Source organism: Hyla sarda, chromosome 9, assembly GCF_029499605.1.
Source record: "Hyla sarda isolate aHylSar1 chromosome 9, aHylSar1.hap1, whole genome shotgun sequence".
Lineage (NCBI taxonomy): Eukaryota > Metazoa > Chordata > Amphibia > Anura > Hylidae > Hyla > Hyla sarda.
The window spans coordinates 43,149,144-43,174,086 of record NC_079197.1 but is presented as its reverse complement, the minus strand read 5'-3'; the positions used below and the strand labels follow the sequence as shown (position 1 = coordinate 43,174,086).

At 43.1% G+C, this 24,943-nt stretch overlaps 1 protein-coding gene across 4 annotated transcripts in view; it reads left to right on the top strand.

Annotated features, from left to right (window-relative positions):
- Positions 1-24,943, top strand: part of CLCN5 (chloride voltage-gated channel 5) — a 96,187-nt gene that overhangs the window by 35,272 nt on the left and 35,972 nt on the right. For 2 of the 4 annotated variants that reach the window (XM_056538272.1, XM_056538273.1), the window contains 3 exons: positions 1,688-1,756; positions 10,126-10,282; positions 21,362-21,507. In XM_056538272.1, coding sequence (XP_056394247.1) covers positions 1,688-1,756; positions 10,126-10,282; positions 21,362-21,507 — 372 coding nt within the window. Of the gene's footprint in view, positions 1-1,364; positions 1,449-1,548; positions 1,600-1,687; positions 1,757-10,125; positions 10,283-21,361; positions 21,508-24,943 lie in introns of those variants that run through there. The other 2 variants (XM_056538275.1, XM_056538274.1) reach the window with 2 other exon arrangements.

Here is a 24,943-nt window from a genome sequence, read left to right as displayed (position 1 = left end):
TGGTATCGCCACGTGCGTAAATGTCCGACCTATAAAAATATATAATTAATTAAACCGCACGGTCAATGGCGTACGTGCAAAAAATCCCAAAGTCCAAAATAGCGTATTTTTGGTCACTTTTTATACCATAAAAAAAATGAATAAAAAGCGATCAAAAAGTCTGATCAACACAAAAATGGTACCGATAAAAACTTCAGAACACGGCGCAAAAAATGAGCCCTCAAACCGGCCCATACGTGGAAAAATAAAAAAGTTACAGGGGTCAGAAGATGACAATTTTAAACGTATACATTTTCCTGCATGTAGTTAAGATTTTTTTTCAGAAGCGCAACAAAATCAAACCTATATAAGTAGGGTATCATTTTAACCATATGGACCTACAGAATAAAGATAAGGTGTCATTTTGACCAAAAAATGCACTGCGTAGAAACGGAAGCCCCCAAAAGTTACAAAATGACATTTTTTCACACAATGAATTTTTTTTCCATTTCGCTGTGGATTTTTTGGTTATATGACTAATGTCCCTGCAAAGTAGAATTGGTGGCGCAAAAAATAAGCCATCATATGGAATTTTAGCAAAATTGAAAGAGTTATGATTTTTAGAAGTTGATGAGGAAAAAAATGAAAATGCAAAAACGGAAAAACGCTGAGTCCTTAAGGGGTTAAAAGATATTTGCTTATACATGTGGAAAACACACCGGAAAATGCCTAAAAAAATAAAAAGAAAGCATAAAAACCACGCCAAATATTAATTATTTATAATCCATTTGCTTGTATACCAAGCTTTTCTTTGAGCCTCAAAAATAAACAGTGTGAACAAGGCCCAAAGCATAAGTCTTCGTTTCCATGACAACCCCAAGGGAACACTGCAAATGTCTCTAGGTGAGTGTATTCCAAACAATGTGCCTCCAGCTGTTGCAAAGCTACAACTCCTAGCATGCCCTCCATCTGTTGCAAAACTACAATTCTCAGCATGCCCAGGCAGCCGAAGGCTGCCTGGGCATGCTGGGAGTTGTAGTTTTGCAACAGCTGGAGAGACACCGTTCGGAAAACACTGCTCTACGCACTAGCACTTCTAGGTGGAGCTCAGGCACCAGGCCTCTCCCAGGAGATGTGATGTCATTCGTTTTCCAGGCACGCAGGAAGCTTTCCCTTTAAAAAGATTACACATAACCAGCTGACTTTCCGGCTAAGTCACCCTTTTCCAAAGAAAGCCGCAAGCACGACGCCATTTTGGCGAAGACCAAAACGTTATGACAAATGGGCGGGACCGAGGCTGCGGGAGCACAGAAGGCAGCTCGTCCTCTGGCGAAAAGCACACCCTCTGTGAACTGTCGCGGGGTGGGGGTGACGTAATTATGGGCGGGGCCGTGCAGCCTGACGGAGGGGCAGCCCTCTGGTTGGTGCGGGCTGGTCACGTGTTGTAGTTCCTTCTCTTGCTGAAGAAGGTAAGACCTGGATGTGTAGAATGTGTTATAATGTAGACTTATATATCCGGCCAGCTCCTACGTCATCAGCAGGGGGCAGCCTGGAGTGGAGTGGAGTGGAGTGGGGTGGGGGTCCATGGGGGGAGTCCTCCGTCCAGGGAGGCTGTCTGAGGTTGTGTAATGCTCTGCTGTGGATGTATACATAGTTGTCAGGACGTTGTTAACCCCTTGTAATCCGTGTCTCCCCTTTCTCTCTGTAGGTTGGGGTGTTGCTCCAGTTATGGCCGGTTACTAAGACCCCAGTAGCACAGTGTGGACGGTGTCTTCAGGTAAGTCCCTCACCTCTTCCCTATACATAGGATGTCTCTGGTCACAGGTTCATGTCAAATGTCGTCCATGATCATGTGACCACGGTGTAAGTCTTATCTACCCAAGCCTTGAAGTAGTGTCTCCTATAGACATACATATATATGTTAGGGCATGTGACGCCATGGAACAACATCGCCAATGCAGCGCCCCATGTGACCCATATGTGACAGCCGCCCCCACTTGGGGGATCATATGGTTGGTCATTCTTCCAGCTCAGTGCTTCACAACCTGTGACTCTCCAGGTCAGTGTTTCCCATCCAGGGTACCTCCAGCTGTTGCAAAACTACAACTCCCAGCCTGCCTGGACAGCCTTCGGCTGTCCAGGCAGGCTGGGAGTTGTAGTTTTGCAACAGCTGGAGGCACCCTGGTTGGGAAACACTGCTCCAGGTATTGCCAACATTGTCTGCACATTGTGGGAGATTTATCAAAACCTGTTCAGAGGAAAAGTTGCTGAGTTGCCCATAGTAACCAATCAGATCGCTTCATTTTTAACAAGGCCTCTGCAAAATGAAAGCAGCGATCAGATTGGTTGCTATGGGCAACTGGGCATCTTTTCCTCTGGACAGGTTTTGGTAAATCTCTAGAGGAATAGTTGCCCATAACAACCAATCAGATCGCTTCTTTCATTTTGCAGAGACCTTGTAAAAAATGAAAGAAGAAATCTGACTGGTTGCTATGGGCAACTCAGCAACTTTTCCTCTGGACAGGGTTTGATCAATCTCCCACCACTCTCTCAGTGACCAGTGCCTGTATTCTTTCCTCTGCTCCCACTCTTCATTGAATGCAGATACTGTTCACAGAGAGAGCTGTCATAGTGGCAGTCCGCGAGTTATAACCCCGCCATTGTTCTTTCTATGGTGCCTGTGAATGGAGGGAGTCATAGTAGCCATCCTCACATTGTGACTGTCACCACTCTCTCAGTGACCCTTGCCTGTCTTCTGTGAATGGAGGAAGCAGGAGGACTGTCATCGTAGTCATCCTTACATTGTGACTGTCACCACTCTCTCAGTGACCCTTGCCTGTCTTCTTTGAATGGAGGAAGCAGGAGGACTGTCATAGTAGCCAACCTCACATTGTGACTGTCACCACTCTCTCAGTGACCCTTGCCTGTCTTCTGTGAATGGAGGAAGCAGGAGGACTGTCATAGTAGCCATCCTTACATTGTGACTGTCACCACTCTCTGTGACCCTTGCCTGTCTTCTGTGAATAGAGGAAGCAGGGGGACTGTCATAGTAGCCATCCTCACATTGTGACCCTCGGTCTCTCTTTTTCCTTTTTTACATAATGTAGATCCCATGCACAGAGTCATCGCTATCATAATGACCATCCGCACGTAGTGGCTGACAGCTACTTTCTATGACAAGTGCCTATAATCTATGGATAGAGGGAGCAGAGGGATATCATAATGGCCATCTGCATACTGTGACTATTGTTGTCTGCATTGTACACTATTTTTTTTTTTTTTACTATTGTAGCTAAGTATGCTGATATTTTTACAGTTAAAGGGGTACTCTGGTGGAAAGCATTTTTTTTTCTTTAAATGAACTGGTGCCAGAAAGTTAAACAGATTTGTAAATTACTTCTATTAAGAAATCTTAATCCTTCCAGTACTTTTTAGCAGCTGTATGCTAAAGAGGAAATTCCTTTCTTTCTGAATTTCTTTTTTGTCTTGTCCACAGTGCTCTCTGCTGACACCTGATGGCCGTATCAGGAACTGTCCAGAGCAGGATGAAAATCCCCATCGCAAACTTGTGCTGCTCTGGACAGTTCCTGACACAGACAGAGGTGTCAGCAGAGAGCACTGTGGACAAGACGAAAATAGAAATAAAAAAAAATAATAAATAAAAAAATTTCCTCTGTAGCATACAGCTGCTTAAAAGTACTGGAAGGGTAAATATTTTTTAATAGAAGTAATTTACAAATCTGTTTAACTTTGTGGAACCAGTTGATTTAAATAAATAAATAAATAAATGTACTCCGGTGGAAAACATCTTTTAAATAATTAAATAGCATTCACCCTATGAACTTGGGACTGCTATTTGAATGTAGACTGGCTGGTGCAATTCTTGTGTATATGTTTATACTGACTGTATGGGATATATAATCGCTATTTGTTTTGTAATGTGCACTTTGAAAGTCCAAATAACTGTTAGCATCTACTTTCTTTTAATAAAGTGGATGTAAGAAAACCGGTGGTCCGGGCTGGAAACACTATGTTATATGTGTTGCATTTGATTCTCAATTAAACGGGTATTCAAGGGCTTTTTTTTTTGGGTCAGGGATTGACTGCAGGGTATAAAGGACAGTCATTGTTTTAGGGAAGTAAACAAAGATGGTAGTTATTATTGAAACAAAGGCACTGGGCGCAACAAGAATAAAACAAGTTTTTATTTTTATATTGTTTTACAATAACAGACTTTAAAGGGGTTATCTAGGAAAAAACTTTTTTTTTTTTTTTTAATGTCAACTGGCTCCAGAAAGTTAAACAGATTTGTAAATTTCTTCTAGTAAAAAATCTTAAATGGGCACTGTCAGATACAAAAACTTTTCATATGTTGTAAAGCATGTATAACCAATAGGTTTTGCAATTGTTTTCATTAGAACATTTTCTGTATTTTATACTGAAAAAGCCATTCAAACAACTGCACCCCCCTGCCTGCTTGGACACATACTAGTCCTGCTGTGTCCATGCGTCATCACCTATGTCATGGACACACTTCCTTGATTGACAGCTGTGAGCGCAGGGCTGACAGCTGGAGGAAAAATCTTCCCACTGTCATCTTGTGTCCCGCTACTGTCAGTGAGGACAAGCTGGGAGTTGTAGTTTTGTTAATGCTAGGGGCAGGGCTCAAGTCCTGCAGGAACACGTGGGAACTAAGTTCCTGCACTTTTTCCACAGCAGGAACATCACATTAGCAAGAGTCCTGCAGGACCAGCCCTTGAGTGGAAATCTTGGGTGAGTTTCCACGACTTGACCCCTGGCTATGGGAGATGTGAGCAGACAGCATACTGAGGGAGGGGGCGGAGACCTGCACAGTGAGGCCACGCCCCCTCCCTTTGAGAGGAATTCAGACTAGTGAGCTAAATTTAAAGTGTAATAAAAAAAAGAATAAAGGTGCTAGACACATAAAAATTAGATGTACATGGTCAGGATTAGGTACTGAGTGTTATATTAAAAAAAAAATGTTTTTGTTTTTTTGTTGGATCTAACAGGTACGCTTTAATCCTTCCAATAATTATCAGCTGCTGAAGTTTAGTTGTTCTTTTATGTCTGGTAACAGTGCTCTCTCCTGACATCTCTGTCTGTCTCGGGAACTGCACAGCATAGAAGAGGTTTGCTATGGGGATTTGCTTCTACTCTGGACAGTTCTCGAGACAGGTGTCATCAGAGAGCACTTAGACAGAAAAGAACAACTCAACTTCAGTAGCTCATAAGTACTGAAAGGATTAAGATTTTTCAATAGAAGTAATTTACAAATCTGTTTAACTTTTTGGAGCCAGTTGATATATAAAAAAATTTTTTCCTGGCTAACCGCTTTTTACATTTTTATTTTTGAAGTCTTGAGTTCAGTGCCCCGATAGAGGTCTTATTTTCCTGGTACAAAGTGCTGCTACTGCACACCAATTTCCACATTTGCATATATGTCACAGAGCGAGGAGCAGTACGTATGATTTTCATCAGTGTCATCTGCACCTCAAGCCTTTACCAATAGATTAGATTGATGACACTGATGACAGATTCCCTTTAACATTTTACCACAGTGGATATTGGTGCAGGTTCTGTAAATGAAGGGGGAAAAAAATCTGTGTACTTACAATCTGCAGTTTTGGATCTTCTGTGTTTGGCTCAGAATCTGCAATGTTGGAATTTTTAGCAGATTTTTAAACCTGCACTGTATCCCCATCATACATGGTATACTGCAGTACTGCAGGTCACTTTACATAAGGATTCTGTGTGGAATTTTTTTCCCCTTCAGCTTGTGAAAAATATATTTTTTTTAAATATCCTTTGTCACTACTACAGTGATCCCTCAACTTACAATGGCCTCAACATACAATAGTTTCAACATACAATGGTCTTTTCTGGACCATTGTAACTTGAAACCAGACTCAACATACAATGTACAAACAGTCCAAATCTGTGAAACATGTCAATGGCCGGAAGAACTGACCAATCAGAATGGGCAATTTACTTGTAAAACCCCTGTATTACTGAAGTGCATGCACTGACTGGTGTCTGGTAGCGCCCCCTACATAACAGGGAGGTATTACATGTTCTGTTCTTTACCTGTGCCAGGGTTATCTGCTCCTTTTGGACACCAGGCGAGGGCGGCTCCATGTTACTTTTTTAGGACATCGTGTATTCTGTACAGAACCCTGAAGAAGCTCCTGTCCTCTACATAAACCAGCATTTCCCAACCAAGGTGCCTCCAGCTGTTGCAAAACCACAACTCTCAGCATGCCCGGACAGCCTTTGGCTGTCCGGGCCTGCTGAGAGTTGTAGTTTTGCTACAGCTGGAGGCACCCTGGTTGGGAAACACTGACAGTGATTTACAGCTCCCAGCAGATCTTTCTTACTTTTATATGTACGATCTTGCTTTATCTGTAGTATCTACTTATTTTTCTTTAATCCTCACTTTTTCCTATTTTTGGATGACATTTTGGTAGCTTCAGAACCAATTACCAGGTTTCTATAGAGTTATGGTCTCAACATACAATGGTCGTCCTGGAACCAATTAATATTGTAACTTGAGGAACCACTGTATTGTAATATGCTGCGGATATTATACATGCAGACTATGGGAAATCTGCAGATCATCTGATCAGTGTCACTGTGGATGGAGTCACACCCGGCAGATATGCTGCTGTATTTTAGTTTTGGAATCCACACTGAAATTGTATAACAGAGGATAATAATAATAATAATAATAATAATAATAATAATTAATTTTATTTATGTAGCACCTACAGATTCCGCTATACATTGTATATGGATGGGGACTTAATAAACCTCACTCCCAGAAGAATACAGTCCATTGTGGGATCCAGGCACGCTGTCTTCACCACAGATTCCATTCATTGCAATGCATGGCTCAATCTGAAGCAAAATCAAAAATGAAATCCTCATGTAAAGCAGGAGGATTTTATTACCAGTGATTGATAGGCCGGATGTTCTCCTTTGTGTGTAAATACTATAAGGGTTTTTTCCATGAATAGTGTTTGTAGGTGACTGCAATAGTGATCACTCCTAAGAGTTTACTCCATAGATACCTATGTCATATCATTTATGTCATGTGTAGGTGTGAACTGTAACCATGGTCCTTGAGATCTGCTGGGACTGGTTTCCTTTTAAGTTATATATAATGTAAAGGGGAAAAAATACTTACAGATATCAGATTGCTGGTTATGACAGATATATAAAATCATTCTTTATTTTAAACAAGCTTCATAAAGCTGTATTATGTTCATGTACACTGCTCAAGAAAATGAAGGGAACACTAAGATAACACATCCTAGATCTGAATGAACTAATGGTATGAAATACTTTTGTCTTTACCTCTGACAAGCACATGGAGGGCTGTGCGGCCCCCCAAAGAAATGTCACCCCACACCATTACTGACCCACCGCCAAACCGGTCATGCTGGAGAGGATGTTGAAGGCAGCAGAACGTTCTCCACAGCTTCTCCAGACTCTGTCACATCTGCTCATTGTGAACCTGCTTTCATCTGTGAAGAGCACAGCTCCCACCTGTGGACGTCGGGCCCTCATACTACCCTCATGGAGTCTGCTTCTGACCATTTGAGTGGACACATGCACATTTGTGGCCTGCTGGAGGTCATTTTGCAGGGCTCTGGCAGTGCTCCTCCTGCTACTCCTTGCACAAAGGCGGAGGTAGAGGTCCTGCTGCTGGGTTGTTGCCTCCTCCACCTCTCCTGATGTCCTGGCCTGTCTCCTGGTAGCGCCTCCATGCTCTGGACACTATGCTGACAGACTCAGCAAACCTTCTTGCCACAGCTCGTATTGATGTGCCATCCTGGATGAGCTGCTCTACCTGAGCCACTTGTGTGCGTTGTAGACTCCGCCTCATGCTACCACTAGAGTGAAAGCACTGCCAGCATTCAAACGTGACCAAAACATCAGCCATGAAGCATAGTAACTGAGAAGTTGTCTGTGGTCACCACCTTTACAACCACTCCTTTGTTGGGGGTGTCTTGCTAATTGCCCATAATTTCCACCTGTTGTCTGTTCCATTTGCACAACAGCATGTGAAATTGATTGTCAATCAGTGTTGCTTCCTGAGTGGACAGTGTGATTTCACAGAAGTGTCATTGACTTGGAGTTACATTGTGTTGTTTAAGTGTTCCCTTTATTTTTTTGATCAGTGTATATCTGAAGAAAGCTGCTCCCAGGATTCACTCACTGCTTGATACATGAAACAAAATGCTCAAAAACTGTGATCCAAGTTATTACATGTGGTTATCGGCTGAAAAGGCCAATATGGCCCTGTGTAATATACACTGACTTCCAAGCAAAAGCTTGTTTATCGTCTGATCACATGGTTTTGACATGTTAAAGAAAAATCCATGTTCATTGGCCACACCTCATGCTGTGAATGTGTATGTGTAGCCGATCCATGATGGAACTAAAGATCCTCACGAACATCATAGTCGAGCTGTGTAATAGGCTCCTTTTTATTTCTTGTTTAGTGCATGTGTTGGCCATGTCTGATGTGAGCGTCACTGCCAGGGGTCAGAGATAATTGAGCACAGATTTCTTTTTTTTTTTTTTCTTTTTTTTTTTTCCACCCATCAATAATTTTGCTTTACATTAAATAATAAAATGAAAGGTGCCATTAAAAAGTACAACTTGTCCTGCAAAACATAGTAAGCCTTACAACATCTTTGTACAGAAAAATAAAAATAAATCTTTGAAGTCTGGAAAAATGTCTAATGGAAAAGCAAAATTTCCTATGACAGCAGGGGGTTAAATGGATGTATAGACTGATCCAACTAAATATGCATTCGTGTATGTAACACAATCGATCATACCAGTGTAGAACTGCAGAGACAAGTCTAAGGATGGGGGGGTTATATAAATATATATTAATAAATGTGTATGTATGAAATATAGATTAATAGCTAAAAGGGTTAAGGTTTCTCCTTAGGGAGGAGCACCGCTTCTGGTGTGGAATGGAGATTCAAAAAGGCCATTAGGACTCCGTGGGCTTTCTGGGTAAGGAATATTCAAAGCAGCTCATCACACCACCTTCTCAGGTAGCATTCCTTAAGATCAGCTCTGGCTCCTGTTACAAAGTCTCAGAAGCTGATTGGGATTTATGCCAAGCCAGAATTCTCCCCAGAAGGGAAGAAGACCCATCTGCAGACAGCTGTTTCGGGGGGTGCTTGCCCCTCGTCAGTACAGAGCAGGGTGTTCTGGCTTGGCTGTGGTGAGAGGACTGTGACTAGCTACTCTGTACTGACGAGGGGCAAGCACCCCCCCGAAACAGCTGTCTGCAGATGGGTCTTCTTCCCTTCTGGGGAGATTTCTGGCCTGGCATAAATCACAATCAGCTTCTGAGACTTTGTAATTGGAGCCAGAGCTGATCTTAGGGTATGCTACCTGAGAAGGGGGTGTGATGAGCTGCTTTGCATATAATAAATATATGTGTATGTGTGTGTGTGTATATGTAAAATATAACAAGCTTATGGCAAGGATGGGGAAAAAAAAATCCTACCAAAAATTACTGCAGCAGGATGGGGTTAATAAGCCCTTACCCCTCCCCCCCTTTGACCTCCCATATTTTCAGTGATCTCAGGCAGCAGGAGTACAGGATGGGTCCATTAAGTGTTCATGACGGGAGTGGGAAGGCCCGAGACCCCGGCACTGACTTAGTAGGGTAAAAACTTGAGTCAGATTGACACAACGTTGGAGATGTGGCCTCCCTAGCGATCTGCGGAGGCTCTCCTTTCTTGTGAATCATGTATCAGCATTTTAAGACTAAGCAGGAAGCAGCTTTTCCTTCCTTTTGAACTTGGTCAGTGCTGTGTGGTTTCTGTGCATTAAGTATGGTTTTCATTTATTTTGCCTTGGAATCTTGCTGCTTCCTCTGTAATAAAGAGTCGGCTTGTGACTCCAGAGTTTACATTCTCCTATAAAGCTAGAGATAAGGCCAGGCTGCACCTTTACATTGTGTGAATATAACAGGACTTTGCTCCTCACACAGCTATGTCTACACCGTGGATTAGGTTGCAGGTATTTTACTCTCTGGTATGTTGAGTTTTGTGGGGTTTTTGTTTGCTTGTTATGACCAATGTAAATCTGTTTTAGGTCACCCCTGAGATGGACAACAAGGGATTCCGCCGCCCCAGCCTCAGCAGTTTTCAAGGCAGCACAAGCGATGAAGATATGGTTGAGATTACGGACGCCACCTTGGACTTCACCATGTCTGATGATGTTCCACCTATTGACCGAGAGATTGCAGAAGGTAAGGCTGGTGGAGTGCTGCACTGATGTAGGGCCACATACTCCTCATCTTTACTCATTGGGCTTAAACTCTTTCCGTGGGACAATGTCTAAAGCAGCCGTCTTGTGGCTTTTATTTGTCTCACAAGTCATGTGCACCTGCAGCTCAAGGCGTATGACTATATGGATTGTGACACTTGGACTACTGTACATTATATTACCGGTATATATAGTCATCAGTTCAGCTGGAATGTCAGTGCACAGACCCTCAGTATATCCTAAGCCTGGGGCCAGGGTTAGACTCAAGGTTTCTTACAACTTGTCCGCACGTATTTTGCCTCACATGCAGGTAAGATCACATTGTATAAGTCTTAACGTCTGTGTACACACAAAGACTATTGTTACAAATTCATTGAAGCAGTCATAGCACACATCATCCATCATATAAGCTGAAACTAATAAGTATTGTTGAAGAAAATATATATATATATATATATATATATATATATATATATATATATAATTTTTCTTAATTATACTTAGAAATTATTATTGGTATAACTGTAGGATATATGATGTCTTCTGACTTGTTTTTTAGCTCTGTATTGGACCTGCACTCAATTCTGTGTAATGTTCACTAATGCATTAGTTTTAATGATCATCTAATGCTCGCAACAACTTTATTTACAAGGCTGAGTTTTGTTATGGTACCTTAAAGTGAGTCTGTCAGCTGTGTAAGAGCTGCTGACACCATTGGATATCTGAGGGTATAAAAGCAAAGTGGACCTTTCCTGGAGCTGATGGTGGTTGCCAAAAATATAAAAAATGATAAAAGCCAAAAGCGATGTACAGAGCTCTGTTTTATCAGGCTGTGGCACTTAAGCATCTTGGGCCCCACCAAGATTCTATAAGTTTGGCAGTCGCCATCAACTCGGGGAAAGGTACAGTTTGCTTTTGTAACCCAATAGCCATACAACAGTATCTGCAGCTCCTGTGGATCTACAAAGGTAAAAGCTGTAATGGAAAGACTTTACATATCTTGTCTACATGCGGCGGAGCTGACCTAATAATAATAATAATAATGATTTATATAGTGTACTCAGATTCCGCAGTGCTGTATATTCAAATTCACTGGGGCTCACAATCTAAATTCACTATCGGTATTCTTTGTAGTGTTGGAGAAAACCGGAGTACATGGAGGAAACCCATGCAAACACGGGGAGAACATACAGACTCGTTGTAGATGTTGTCCTTCCATTCTAGATTTTAATAGCCTTAGATTAATAATTGCTGTTGCAGATTTTAAAGGGAACTGGTCATCAGATTCCACCCTACAAAACACATGGCAATGTGTTATCTATGGTAAAATCTTCTTCCTCTCCATTCCTGGAAGGTTTTCCTGCCAGGGGCGATGGTGAGTATATGCACTTTGAAAGGTTTTTCCCCTGTTGGCCTGTAAGTAGGCCCCCTGTGCAGGAGCCATTCTCTTCTAGTTCTGTTGTTCGGGCAGTAAACACACCTACTCATCATGATTGATATCCCAGGCACAGCCCACAGGATCACTCTGCTGTGCCTACTAAGGGAGCAGAGCATTGTTGTGGGCTGTTAATCAGTCTGCATAGGCATGATTATAGCCACACAGAAGGGACTAGCGGAGCATGGTTCCTGCTTGGGGAACTACTTACAGGGCCGGCTGGGGAACCCTTTTTAAACTGCATATCCTCACCATCACTGCGGGATTCGCAGGAATGTCTTCTGTGCATTGTGAGAAAGAGGATCACACTGTATATAATGTAAATGATACATCATCATGATAAATATTAGATGGTTAACAATCCAATGCTGTTTCCCATCTCCTATGAATATGCAGAAGGTTGGTTGAGCATGCATGTTTATTCAGTAGAAATGTGGGGGTTAGATCTGCCTTCAGAAAACAGTCAGATGACCCCATCCAGATTTCTGCTGACAGCCTACTAAAGTAGACAGCGGTATTCCACAAATGTGAAGAAAGCTTATTGTATTCCCATGTATAATCGGACCATGTTACATTTTCTATGAAGGATACAGCTTTGTATTTGACATAGACATGTTGATCTCCAGACCAACAAGGCAAATGACAATGGTGATCTTGTTCTTTGTCTATATACACTAATAGCGGGTGAACTAAACTAGCAGAATCTGAGCTCAGTGGGTTTTCTGCCCAGCTCGGCCAGTTCTAACCTATTCAGTATGGTGGCATTCATCGCACATTTGCCTTAGGCATGGAACATTCTGAGGCTATTTCACGACTGCATTTGTATAACAAATATTTGGTAAAAGATTAAGAGCGAAAACAAGAACATTCTGGAGTCTGTGCGAGGCCATTATGTTTGTGACTTGTTGGATAGAGAAAAGAAAAGGATCAACATGTTGGGTTTCTACTGCCCAGTCCTTTTGTTGGCAGTGGCTTACCTTCTTTCTTCATTCAGAACACGTGAATGCTTGACGGAACATATGTGTGTTTGGTGGTGTCATGAGAGCTGATGGCCAACAGTGACTGTATGTACAGTCATGTCTGTAAATGTTGGCACCCCTGAAAGTTTTCAAGAAAATGAAGTATTTCTCACAGAAAAGGATTGCAGTAGCACATGTTTTGCTATACACATGTTTATTCCCTTTGTGTGTATTGAATCTTAACCAAAAAAGGGAGGGGAAAAAAAGCAAATTGGACATAATGTCACACCAAACTCCAAAAATGGGCTGGACAAAATTATTGGCACTGTTAACTTAATATTTGGTTTCACACCCTTTGGAAAAAAATAATTGAAATCAGTCGCTTCCTATAAGCTTCTTACACCTCTCAGCCGGAATGTTGGACCACTCTTCCTTGGCAAACTGCTCCAGGTCTCTCTTATTGGAAGGGCGCCTTTTCCCAAAAGCAATTTTAAGATCTCTCCACATGTGTTCAATGGGATTTAGATCTGGACTCATTGCTGCCACTTCAGAACTCTCCAGCGCTTTGTTGCCATCCATTCTGGATGCTTTTTGATGTATGTTTGGGGTCATTGTCCTGCTGGAAGACCCAAGATCTTGAATGCAATCCCAGCTTTCTGACACTGGGCTGTACAGTGCGACCCAAAATCCATCGGTAATCCTCAGATTTCATGATGCCTTGCACACATTCAAGGCACCCAGTGCCAGAGGGAGCAAAACAACCCCAAAACATCATTGAACCTCCACCATATTTCACTGTGTGTGTGTGTTTTTTTTTTTCTTTGTAGGCCTCATTCTGTTTTCGGTAAACAGTGGAATGATGTGCTTTACCAAAAAGCTCTATCTTGGTCTCCTCATCTGTCCTCAAGACTTTTTCCCAGAAGGATTTTCTTTTTACTCAAGTTCATTTTGGCAAAATGTAGTCTTGCTTATTTATGTCTCTTTGTCATCAGTGGGGTCCTTCTGGGTCTCCTGCCATAGTGTTTCATTTCATTTAAATGTCGACGAACAGTTTGTGCTGACACTGATGCTCCTTGAGCCTGCAGGACAGCTTGAATATGTTTGGAACTTGTTTGGGGCTGCTTATTCACCCTTCGGACTATCCTGTGTTGACACCTTTCATCAATTTGCTACAGTACCAGGAAGATTAGATACAGTACCATGGCTTGCAAACTTCTTGATAATGTTGAGCACTGTGGATAAAGGCAAATCTTGATCTCTGGAGATTGACTTGTAACCTTGAGATTGTTGATATTTTTCCACAATGTTTATTCTCAAGTCCTCAGACAGTTCTCTTCTCCTCTTTCTGTTGTCCATGCTTAGACACACAATGCAAAGACTAAGTGAACTTCTCTCCTTTTTATCTGCTTTCAGGTGTGATTTTTATATTGCCCACACCTATTACTTGCCCCAGGTGAGTTTAAAGGAGCATCACATGCTTGAAACAATTTTATTTATCCACAATTTTGAAAGGGTGACAATAATTTTGTCCAGCCCATTTTTGGAGTTTGGTGACATTATGTCCAATTTGCTTTTTTTTCCTCCCTTTTTTGGTTTAGTTCCAATAAACATGGGAATAAACAAAGGGAATAAACATGTGTATAGCAAAACATGTGTTCCTGCAATCCTTTTCTGTGAGAAATACTTCCTTTTCTTGAAAAATTTCAGGAGTGCCAACATTTACAGCCATGACTGTATATAGCAGCTAGTACGGAGGTTGTACTTACGTATTAGCCTGCAGCTGGTGTAAAAACTTAAGGGGTTGTAGCATTCACATTTGGCTCCTTCAAACAGTGGATCAGTGAGGATGGTGGGTTTTTGGACCTAACCTGCATTAGGATAGGCCATCAGTTTTGAAAGGCTTAAAGGATACCTTTCATCAAAATTTTTTTTTTGATATATTATAGATTAATGTATGCAGAATAACTTTCCAATAGCATGTTATTAAAAAATATGCTTCGTTCTGTTTAATTTTCCACTTTGAAAAATGACCACTAGGGGTCTCCCTACCAGTCCTTTTTCATAGATTTCAGACTCATGCAGGAGTCCTAAATCTCCTTTTTTTTCAAAGTGGAAAATTAAATAGAAAGAAGCATATTTTTCAATAACATGCTATTGGAAAGTTATTCTGCATACATTAATCTATAATATATCAAAAGTTTTTATGATGAAAGGTACCCTTTATGCCCCCTTTTTAGGTTAGGGGAGTACACAATGAGAGATACATGATATGTGTTGTGTTTGAGGTCTGTGTTACTGTCTCCTGGTGCCTGCCAATAAGGGGAACAAGGAGTCAGCATGATGGAGCTCGAACTTGCTTGAATCTCTGTTCCCCTGGGCCATAATTCCAATCATGACTAATGTGAGAGTCTGGGGAGAGAACATTTAGTGAAGCGAGTAAAAATCTGTGAACACCTGCCTTGTGTGTATGGTCACCTAAAGGAAATCTGTCTGCTGTATTTGCTGCTTAGAGCTGCTAACACCGCGTCCTATCCTCCCAGCCCAGCCAACACTGATGTACAGGGCTCTTTATGTCAATCAAGATAGGGTTTAGAGCAGTGTTTCCCAACCAGGGTGCCTCCAGCTGTTGCAAATGCCAAAGGCTGTCCGGGCATGCTGGGAGTTGTAGTTTTGTAACAGCTGGAGGCGCCCTGGTTGGGAAACACTGGTTTAGAGGGTAAGCAAAGAGTCATGCCAGGATGTGGTACTTCAAGTGGTACTCCGGTGGATTATTATTATTTTTTTAAATCAACTGGTGCCAGAAAGTTACAGATTTGTAAATGACTTCTATTAAAAAATCTTAATCCTTCCAGTACTTATTAGCTGCTGAATACTACAGAGGAAATTATTTTCTTTTTGGAACACAGAGCTCTCTGCTGACATCACGAGCACAGTGCTCTCTGCTGACATCTCTGTCCATTTAAGAACTGTCCAGAGTAGGAGAAAATCCCCATAGCAAACATATGCTGCTCTGGACAGTTCCTAAAATGGATAGAGATGTCAGCAGAGAGTGCTGTGGTCATGATGTCAACAGAGAGCACTGTGTTCCAAAAAGAAAATAATTTCCTCTGTAGTATTCAGCAGCTAATAAGTACTGGAAGGATTAATATTTTTTAATAGAAGTCATTTACAAATCTGTTTAACTTTCTGGCACCAGTTGATTTAAAAAAAATAAATAAAAATAAAAAAAAAAGTTTTCCACCAGAGTACCCCTTTAAGCAGCTCTGTCCCCACCTCCTTGACACTTGGCTAAGAAATAAAAAGGAGATTTTGTAAGCTTGGCAACCACCATCAGCTGCAGGAGATCTACAGTTTGCTTTTATACCCTGAGGGCCTATACACTGTACATAATCTCTTGTAGCAGGCCCTGACAAAACAAGCCGGCACTAGGACCGCTCAGAAATGTGCTGTCTCACTAGCCAGAGATATATTTCAGAGAAAATTCCAATGACAGAAAAAGCATGTTCATTCTTTCATCTGAGTCTGGAATCCGGAATTTCAACGGCTGAACATCCGCGGCGGAAATTGTACAGTGTGAAAAGTCTAACAGAATCCCATTAAAACAGTGGGAGGCTGCTGTACCGTATTTTCCATGCAGAATTCTGACAGTGTCTGCAGCTCTATACAGCAAATACAGCTGACAGATTCCCTTTACAACTTACTTTATAACTTTTTTCACTGTATTTTTTGGGGCTGTTTCCCCCCCCCCCCCCCCAAAATAGTTTATAGATGTGTTTTTTTTTTTCTATGCAGTGTTCTTTCCCCTGTGTTTTTTATTTGATTCTTTGATCGTGTGATTTAAGGATTTTGATTGAAGAATGTGAGGTTTACACGTGTGTATTGTAGTATATATAACTGATTGTAGGGCAAAGTAATAAAATACCTATAAAAATACAGATTTAAGTTTTTTTATTTTTTTTTTATTTTGTTTGGTAATTAAAACAAAGATACATTTAAAATATAACCTAAAAAAAAGAGCAACAGCAAAAAGACAAAAAACACATAGGCATATTGGTGAGGTAATGGGAAAAAATACATATATATAAATACTATGCTCCAATTATCATGGAAAAAAGTGTATGGGAGGGAAAAAAAAGCCACAAACTGGGTAAAAACCATCATTGCCAAAGCATGCTGTGTTTTCAAATCTATAAGAAAAGAAAGAGCAAAATGCCACAAATAAACATCATGTTATAAAACTTCATACTTTCTTTTTGACTCCCAGCTAACATCTGGCTGCAGTGTGTGTGTGTGTGTGTGTGTGTTTTTTATTTTTTTGTTTTTTTTTGGCAATGTCGCCAATGACGACTTGTGGAATAAAATGCTATGCTTGAGGCCTCACCATGGATGTTACTGAAAATGCTGTTCAATGTCTTCAGCATTTTCAGTAACTGTAATGCAGATACGTTTTTCCAAACCTCATCTATACATTGCGCCAAAAAAAAAAAAAAGCGGATATCTGACCACCTGTGGATTTCTTGCAGGATTTATTTTCCTCATTGACATCAATGGGTAAGTTTAAAGGGATACTCCGCCCCTAGACATGTCTGTTCGTGGGGGTCCTGCCGCTGGGGACCCCCACGATCTCGGCCGGCGGCACCCCTAAGCTCCGGATGACTGGCGGTGCTGGGCAGAGGCTCGTGACGTCACGGCCATGCCCCCTCAATGCAAGTCTATGGGAGGGGGCGTGACGACCGTCACGCCCCCTCCCATAGACTAGCATTGACGGGGTGCGGCCGTGACGTCACGAGTAGAGATGAGCGAATTTACAGTAAATTCGATTCATCACGAACTTCTCGGCTCGGCAGTTGACTTATCCTGCATAAATGAGTTCAGCTTTCAGGTGCTCCGGTGGGCTGGAAAAGGTGCATACAGTCCTAGGAAAGAGTCTCCTAGGACTGTATCCACCTTTTCCAGCCCATCGGAGCACCTGAAAGCTGATCTCATTTATGCAGGATAAGTCATCAACTGCCGAGCCGAGAAGTTTGTGACAAATCGAATTTACTGTAAATTCGCTCATCTCTAGTCACGAGCCTCTGGCGATGCACCCGATGCTCTAAATGAAAGCCTGGTTCCGTAGGGAGATTGCGGGGGGTCCCCATCGGCGGGACCTCCACAATCAGACACCCTATCCTTTTGAATAGTGGATAAGATGTCTAGGGGCCGGAGTATCCCTTTAAATCTGCAAAAGACCCACATGTTGTGGATTTAGCTGCAGATCTGAAGTAAAATTTTCAACTTTGGATTTGAATTACACAGATTTTACGATCTTTCATATATGATTTGGAAAATCTGCAGCATGTGACCATAATCCATGATGGAGAATGAAGTGAAACGCAGTGAGAAGGGAAAGGTAACAGTGTTAAATAATACTGTTCTAAAGGTCAGGGAGGTTGGCCATGTAGGTAGGTTATTGGCGAGAAGCAGAATGTAGAATTACTGTGAGAGTAGTCGTTAGAACGTCTCCAGTCTGGAGACATTTCTAGAAGAGAACGTCAGAAAATAAATTATTAGTAAAAAGAGGAGGAGAGTAAAATACTAACCTTTAGTCAGACGGGAAGTGCGGCAGTCCGGACCATGGATACTCTAAACCCAGGTAAGCTTAGCCTTGTAATGGATCTATAGATCAGTATATATAGGAAAGACTGCATATCTATGGAATCAAATGGAGTATAGCAGCAGCCCTGGCTGACAGCAACCTAGTGTATAATCTCTGTCTCCTATAGTCAGCATTTGCCTTGTAACCTGCTTCTGCCAAAAAGTTACAGCATAGAAGTCCTCAGAATATAGGATCAGTATTGATCTACACTCTATTCCAGTATTACAGATCCCTCCTGACTCCTGTAATAGGGAATTGCTCACACTACTGTTCTCAATTACTATTCTCTAGGTTTCCAAACTGTGGCCCTCCAGTTGTTGCAAAACTACAACTCCCAGCATGCCCGGACAGCCAACGGCTGTCCGGGCATGCTGGGAGTTGTAGTTTTGCAACAACTGAAGGTCCTCAGTTGAAACGAAGCTAGTGGGAGCTACTGGAGTTCAAGGTTCAGGCTAGAGATGAGCGAACTTACAGTAAATTCGATTCGTCACAAACTTCTCGGCTCGGCGGTTGCTGACTTTTCCTGCATAAATGAGTTCAGCTTTCAGGTGCTCCCGTGGGCTGGAAAAGGTGGATACAGTCCTAGGAGACTCTTTCCTAGGACTGTATCCACCTTTTCCAGCTCACCGGAGCACCGGAAAGCTGAACTAATTTATGCAGGAAAAGTCAGCAACCGCTGAGCCGAGAAGTTCGTGACGAATCGAATTTACTGTAAGTTCGCTCACCTCTAGTTCAGGCCATAAAGGAGAATGTGCTGTATTGTAATCCGCACTAAGGCTAAGTTTCCACTTTGTTTTCTTTTTTGTTTTTTCGGGCAGTTTTTTGAGATCTGCCACTGCAGTTTTTGAGCCAAAGCCAGAAATGTATTCAAAAGGAATAGGACATATAAAGGAAGGACTTACACTTCTCCTCCCTTATGGATCCACTTCTGACTTTGGCTCAAAAACTGCAGTGGCAGTATTCCAAAAACTGCCAGAGAGAAAAAAAAAACAAGTGGAAACTTAGCTTGCGAGGGATCATGTGACCTGCTTCAAATTGCTTGAAGGTTTTGTATGATATAATGCAGCATGTTTTATATAGCATTTTGATGTTCCTGTGACCACTTCAGTGACTGTACATGTTCTTTGGGGAGAAGGTCAAGTGGTTGTTACTAGGGCTGAAACTAATGCTTGTTTAACCCATTATAAAATGTATTCGAGTTAATGGGAAAAGAGAGAGGGCAGCACCTGAAAGGTTACCCCCTATGCCCTATGAGAGAAGGAGCAGTTCACAGACCTTAGGCATAGCCTTCCTCCCTGCTCCAGGAAGTTCTGTCGCTGTATGGAGGATTGAGAGCGGAGCTTATTGCCGAACGGGGGCAGGGGGGCAGCTCCCGCAATGTCAGGACTGTAGGCGTCTTGTCACTGGGGCTGCTGAGAACATAGAAGCGGCGCCAGCTGCTTCCGGACTACTCTCCATGCTGCTCTCTCAGCTGAAGGTAGGCCGCAGATAGTGCAGGACAGCAGCATCTTAAAAAAGGCACATGGGGGGGGGGGGGGTAAAGGGAGACAGAGGGGAAATTTAGGGGCAGATTGAGGTGCTAAAAGGCAGGGAAAGTAGTAACAATAGTAGGTATACTATGTTATTAGACCCCCCCCCCCCCCCGACAACCGATTAATAGACATCATCGACACCGATTTCCATTTTCGCTTTTTATGGATAATATCAGTTAACCGTTGCAGCCCCAGTTGTTAAGTGACCTTAGCTCGCACAACCTGCACAATACATTGAACCCACCAACTTCCAATCTCCCGATCCATCTGAGGCTTGCAAGGTAACAGTAGAACACCTGTAAAGTACATGGATCCTTTGAAATTTTGGGGCTGTTCATGTTCACGCTAAAAGCCAAACATGAACACTCGGAAATGACTCATTGTACATACGAACATTTCTTATGGCAGATGGAGGCACAGAATGTCCTTTTTGGGAGGTGTCTTGGTGGTATACATTAGCATAATGCAAAAAAGAATGGCGTGTAATAGACTATGTCCAACAATAATAAAAAAAAAAGTTTGTCTAATGGATGCCATTATAGCCTCTGTGTGACAGGTAGTATTGCATGGCATCCATCGCTGGTCTCCATGGAACATATGTGTTGGAAAGCCTCACGGATATCACTGTCCTTCCTGCAGCCATGTGACCTGATCATCTCTCATCATAGTCAACATTGGTGGAGCTACTACTGGAGGTGGCCAGGGAGGGGAAAGCTTCATTGCAGGTGTTGTCCAGTGGCCAGTGGTGGGGCAGCTACCACTTCTGCTCCATCGCCACCCCCCACCCCACCCCCGCCCCGTAGTGACAGAGCTACTTCTCTCCCTGAAAATACTTCTGGATTCACTTAACCCCAAAGTACTGTCTGGGGCAGTGTTTCCCAACCAGGGTGCCTCCAGATCTTGCAAAACTCCAACTCCCAGTATGCCTGGACAGCCTTTGGCTGTCCAGGCATTCTGGGAGTTGTAGTTTTGCAACACCTGGAGGCCCCCTGGTTGGGAAACACTGGTCTAGAGTCTCCAGCTGCCTGGTGGCATATCTGTCCATAAAATACAATTTTATAACTGGAGCTCTGAAATCAAAGAGGGGACTGTATGGGCAACAAATGAACGTACGGTGGAATACCTGAGATATATGTGTGGATCTGCTATACTACTAAGCTTCATTGTATATACATGTATAGAGCTTGCAGTAGTAAATAGAGAGGACCTAGGGTGAGGAGGGAGTTAGAGAGGACCTTTTTATGAGCTATGGGGCTTTTTATTTTAGATGCTTATGTAGATATCTATGTAAACAGTCAATTCCTTCCAGCTGCAAGCACAGATGTGGCCGCAAACAGCTCTCTGTCCTGTTGGGCCTCCTTCCCCACCTCCCTTTTCTTCATAGTCCGTCTCTGGTATAGACGTGGTTTTTTTTGCAACTTTTGTGCTTTTTTGTGCCCTGGAAACCACTCCTGACATGAATGTGAATAAAACATAACATTGTTTACTATGCTTCTAGGTTTTACTGCATACAATGGGAATGGCTTACATGGCTCAAGCAATGTGATGGACTTCCTGGAGGTGCCTGGAGTTGGGACATACGAAGACTTTAACACTATTGACTGGGTGCGGGAGAAGTCCAGAGACAGGGATCGGCACCGAGAGGTAAAAATACACATTTACATGATGATTGAGTATTAGTGTAAACTAAAAAGAAACAAGTGGGTCACACCCCTACCCTTCAATTCCCTGGTTGAACTTGATGGACGTATGTCTTTTTTCAACCGTACTATGTAACTATACCATAATGCAGTCTACTGACCACACCACAGATAAATGACATGGGGTAGAGAAGGGGTATTTATAATTTACCTGCCCTGTTAATAGAGCAAGGGCCGTGGACAGCTATTCTAAGTCTCCTAGATTCTCTGCAGTCTGAATCTGGGGAAACTTGCAATGACCTTAAACAACTTGTTGGACTGAAGATCTTGTGTATCATGGGGCTGCAGTTTTTGCTTTTACACACTCCCATACAACCAGATTTTTTTTTTAAATAGCGGGAATGGTGCAAATAGAACTCTGTAACAGGCTGGAATTCTTCTCTTCTCTCTAAATACATGGCACTGTTTACAGCAGTCTCCATGGCACAGTACTGGTATACACCGGGGAAACCTTTCATGCATTTGCGGCTTCCATACTTTAGCGCTTTGGCACTTATATAGTTGTATTTTATTGTTACATCTGTGCCTAGATTGTATTGAGACTTTTGCCCTCATCTCCGATCACTTCCTATGAATGCTTCAGAATTCTTATGGTTGTTAGTGGTAGACACCATTGTAGTGAATATATATATATATATATATATATATATATATATATATATATATATTATATATATTTATTATATATATTTATTATATATATTATATATATTTATTATATATATTATATTATATATATTATATTATAAAAATAGCCTAGCATTTACCATTATCCAAGAAGAGTGCACGTGGAATTAAAGGGCTTGACTGCTGTGGATTATCCCATTTTTATTGGAAGGGTCCAGCAGAAGTCTCCTGTGACCTTTTGTTTCTATCAGCACTAAGGGTAGGTTAGCATGACTACAGTGACCCCCTGACCTACGATGGCCCTGACATACGATCATTTCAACATAACATGGCCTCTCAGAGGCCATCGCATGTTGAAGGCAGCATCAACATACGATACTTTTGTATGTCGGGGCCATCGCATAAACGGCTATCCGGCAGCGCAGACTGCTTCAGCTGCCACCGGATATCCGTTTACGGTGCCCTGTGTGCTCCGCTGACTATCACTTACCTGTCCTCGGGGCTCCGGCGCATCCTCTTCGGGATCCCCTGCATAGTCGGCACTCTCCATCGTCGTCATCACGTCGCTGCGCACGCCGTTCCGTCATCCAATAGGACCGTGATGGCGGCGACGCAGAGCGAGGATGCCGGGGAAGCAGCGACAGCGATGGAAGGCGACATCCAGGGCAGCGGTGAAGGTCCGGAGCGGCGGGGACACGTGAGTATAACCTCCAATACCAGTGGTCTACAACCTGCGGACCTCCAGATGTGGCAAAACTACAACTCCCAGCAACTCCCCTGTCCTATACTTTACATTGCACGGATCCCTCAACATACAATGGTTTCAACAAACGATGGTCCATTTGGAACGGATTACCATCATATGTTGAGGGACCACTGTATTTTCATAGGAACCCATATCAGAGGGGAAACATGAGTTAAGATGACAGACAACCCATGCCATATTAACTAGAATGGGTATACGCTTGACATACATATTGGGTTCAGCATAATTGTGTCCCATTGCACAAAGCAAGAGCCTTGAAAATAGGGTTTGATGTGGAGAAATGTAAGCAGTCTGCATTAACTCCATTGAACACCTTTGGGATGAAATAGATTGGAGATAGCGAGCCAGGCCCTCTCCTCCAACATCAGCATCTGACCTCACAAATGCTGTTCTGGATGAATGGGCAAAAATTTTAAGACTCAATCCAAAATCTTGAAAAAAGTCTTTCTAGAAGAGTGGTAGCTGTTATAACTGCAAAGGGGAATCGACTCCATGTTAAAGGGAAACTGAGAAGCTGGTTCACAATCACTAACCCCAATATACAGGGTTATAGTGCTGCTGAACGAGATAAAAATAACTCTCCCTGATGTACACCGCCAGTATAGAGATACAGGGTGTATTAGCCTCTGTTGCTAATATGTAAATATCGTCCTTTACGCAATGGAGGTGGGACCCGACATATCTAGGATCTCTTCCTCTGTCCTTTCTTCTAAATGCCTGCTCACCTCATGAATATTCATGGCCCCCTTCCTTTGTTACATATACTTTTGGATAAATAGTGTAGATCCAGCTGTAAGTGATGGTAGGGCTGGGCGGTATACCGGTTCATAACGTATACCGAATTTTATGGGCTGCACGATATGAATTTTCCCCCATACCGCAATACCGGTTGGGCCACTCCCCCTCGATAATGTATTATCAGCCTAGCGCTGCGCTGTCATATGTTACCTGCCAGCACTTTTCTGCCCCCCCCCCCCCCAATTATCAGCCCAGTGGGGTACTACTCACATATGTCACCCGCAAGCACTGCCCTCCTCCTCTTTGTTGGGGGCCGCCGGGCGCTGGAACTCTATACTGTACGCCAGTGGTCTCCAACCTGCAGACCTCCAGATGTTGCAAAACTACAACTCCCAGCCGTTGGCTGTACGGGCATGCTGGGAGTTGTAGTTTTGCAACAGCTGGAGGTCCGCAGGTTTGAGACCACTGCTGTGCACTGTATCCTTATGCCCGGGCTGCAGACGGTAAAGAAAATAAACGTTAACTTACCTACGTCGGCCACACGCTGGGGACGGGATGTCGGACAGCCGTCAGCCTATCAATGGCCGCAGCGATGTCCCGCCCCGGCCATTGATAGGCTGAGCCCACTGTCATGTAAGGAGCTCTGGCCGGCTTCTTACATGACAGTGCGCTCAGCCTTTCACTGGCCGGGGCGGGACATCGCTGCGGCCATTGATAGGCTGACGGCTGTCCGACATCCCGTCCCTAGCGTGTGGCCGATGTAGGCGAGTTACAGTTTATTTTCTTTATCTTTTGCAGCCCGGGCATAGGTATACAGCGTACAGCAGTGGTCTCCAACCTGCGGACCTCCAGCTGTTGCAAAACTACAACTCCCAGCATGCCCGGACAGCCATTGGCTGTCCGGGCATGCTGGGAGTTGTAGTTTTGCAACAACTGTAGGTCCGCAGGTTGGTGACCACTGGCGTACAGTGAGTTCCAGCGCCGGCGGCCCCCAACAAAGAGGAGGAGGGCAGTGCTTGAAGGTAACATATGTGAGTAGTACCCCGCTGGGCTGGTCATTAATTGGGGGGAGCAGAACAGTGCTGGCGGGTAACATGATTTCGGAGGAAGCCGAACACTGCGTGCGGGTCACATGATTGGAGCGGGGGGGGGGGGGGGCAGGGGGCAGAACAGCGCTGGCGGGTCACATGATTTGGGGGGGGGGGTGAAAATACCGTTATATACCATGGAACCGCCATAAGTAAAAAAA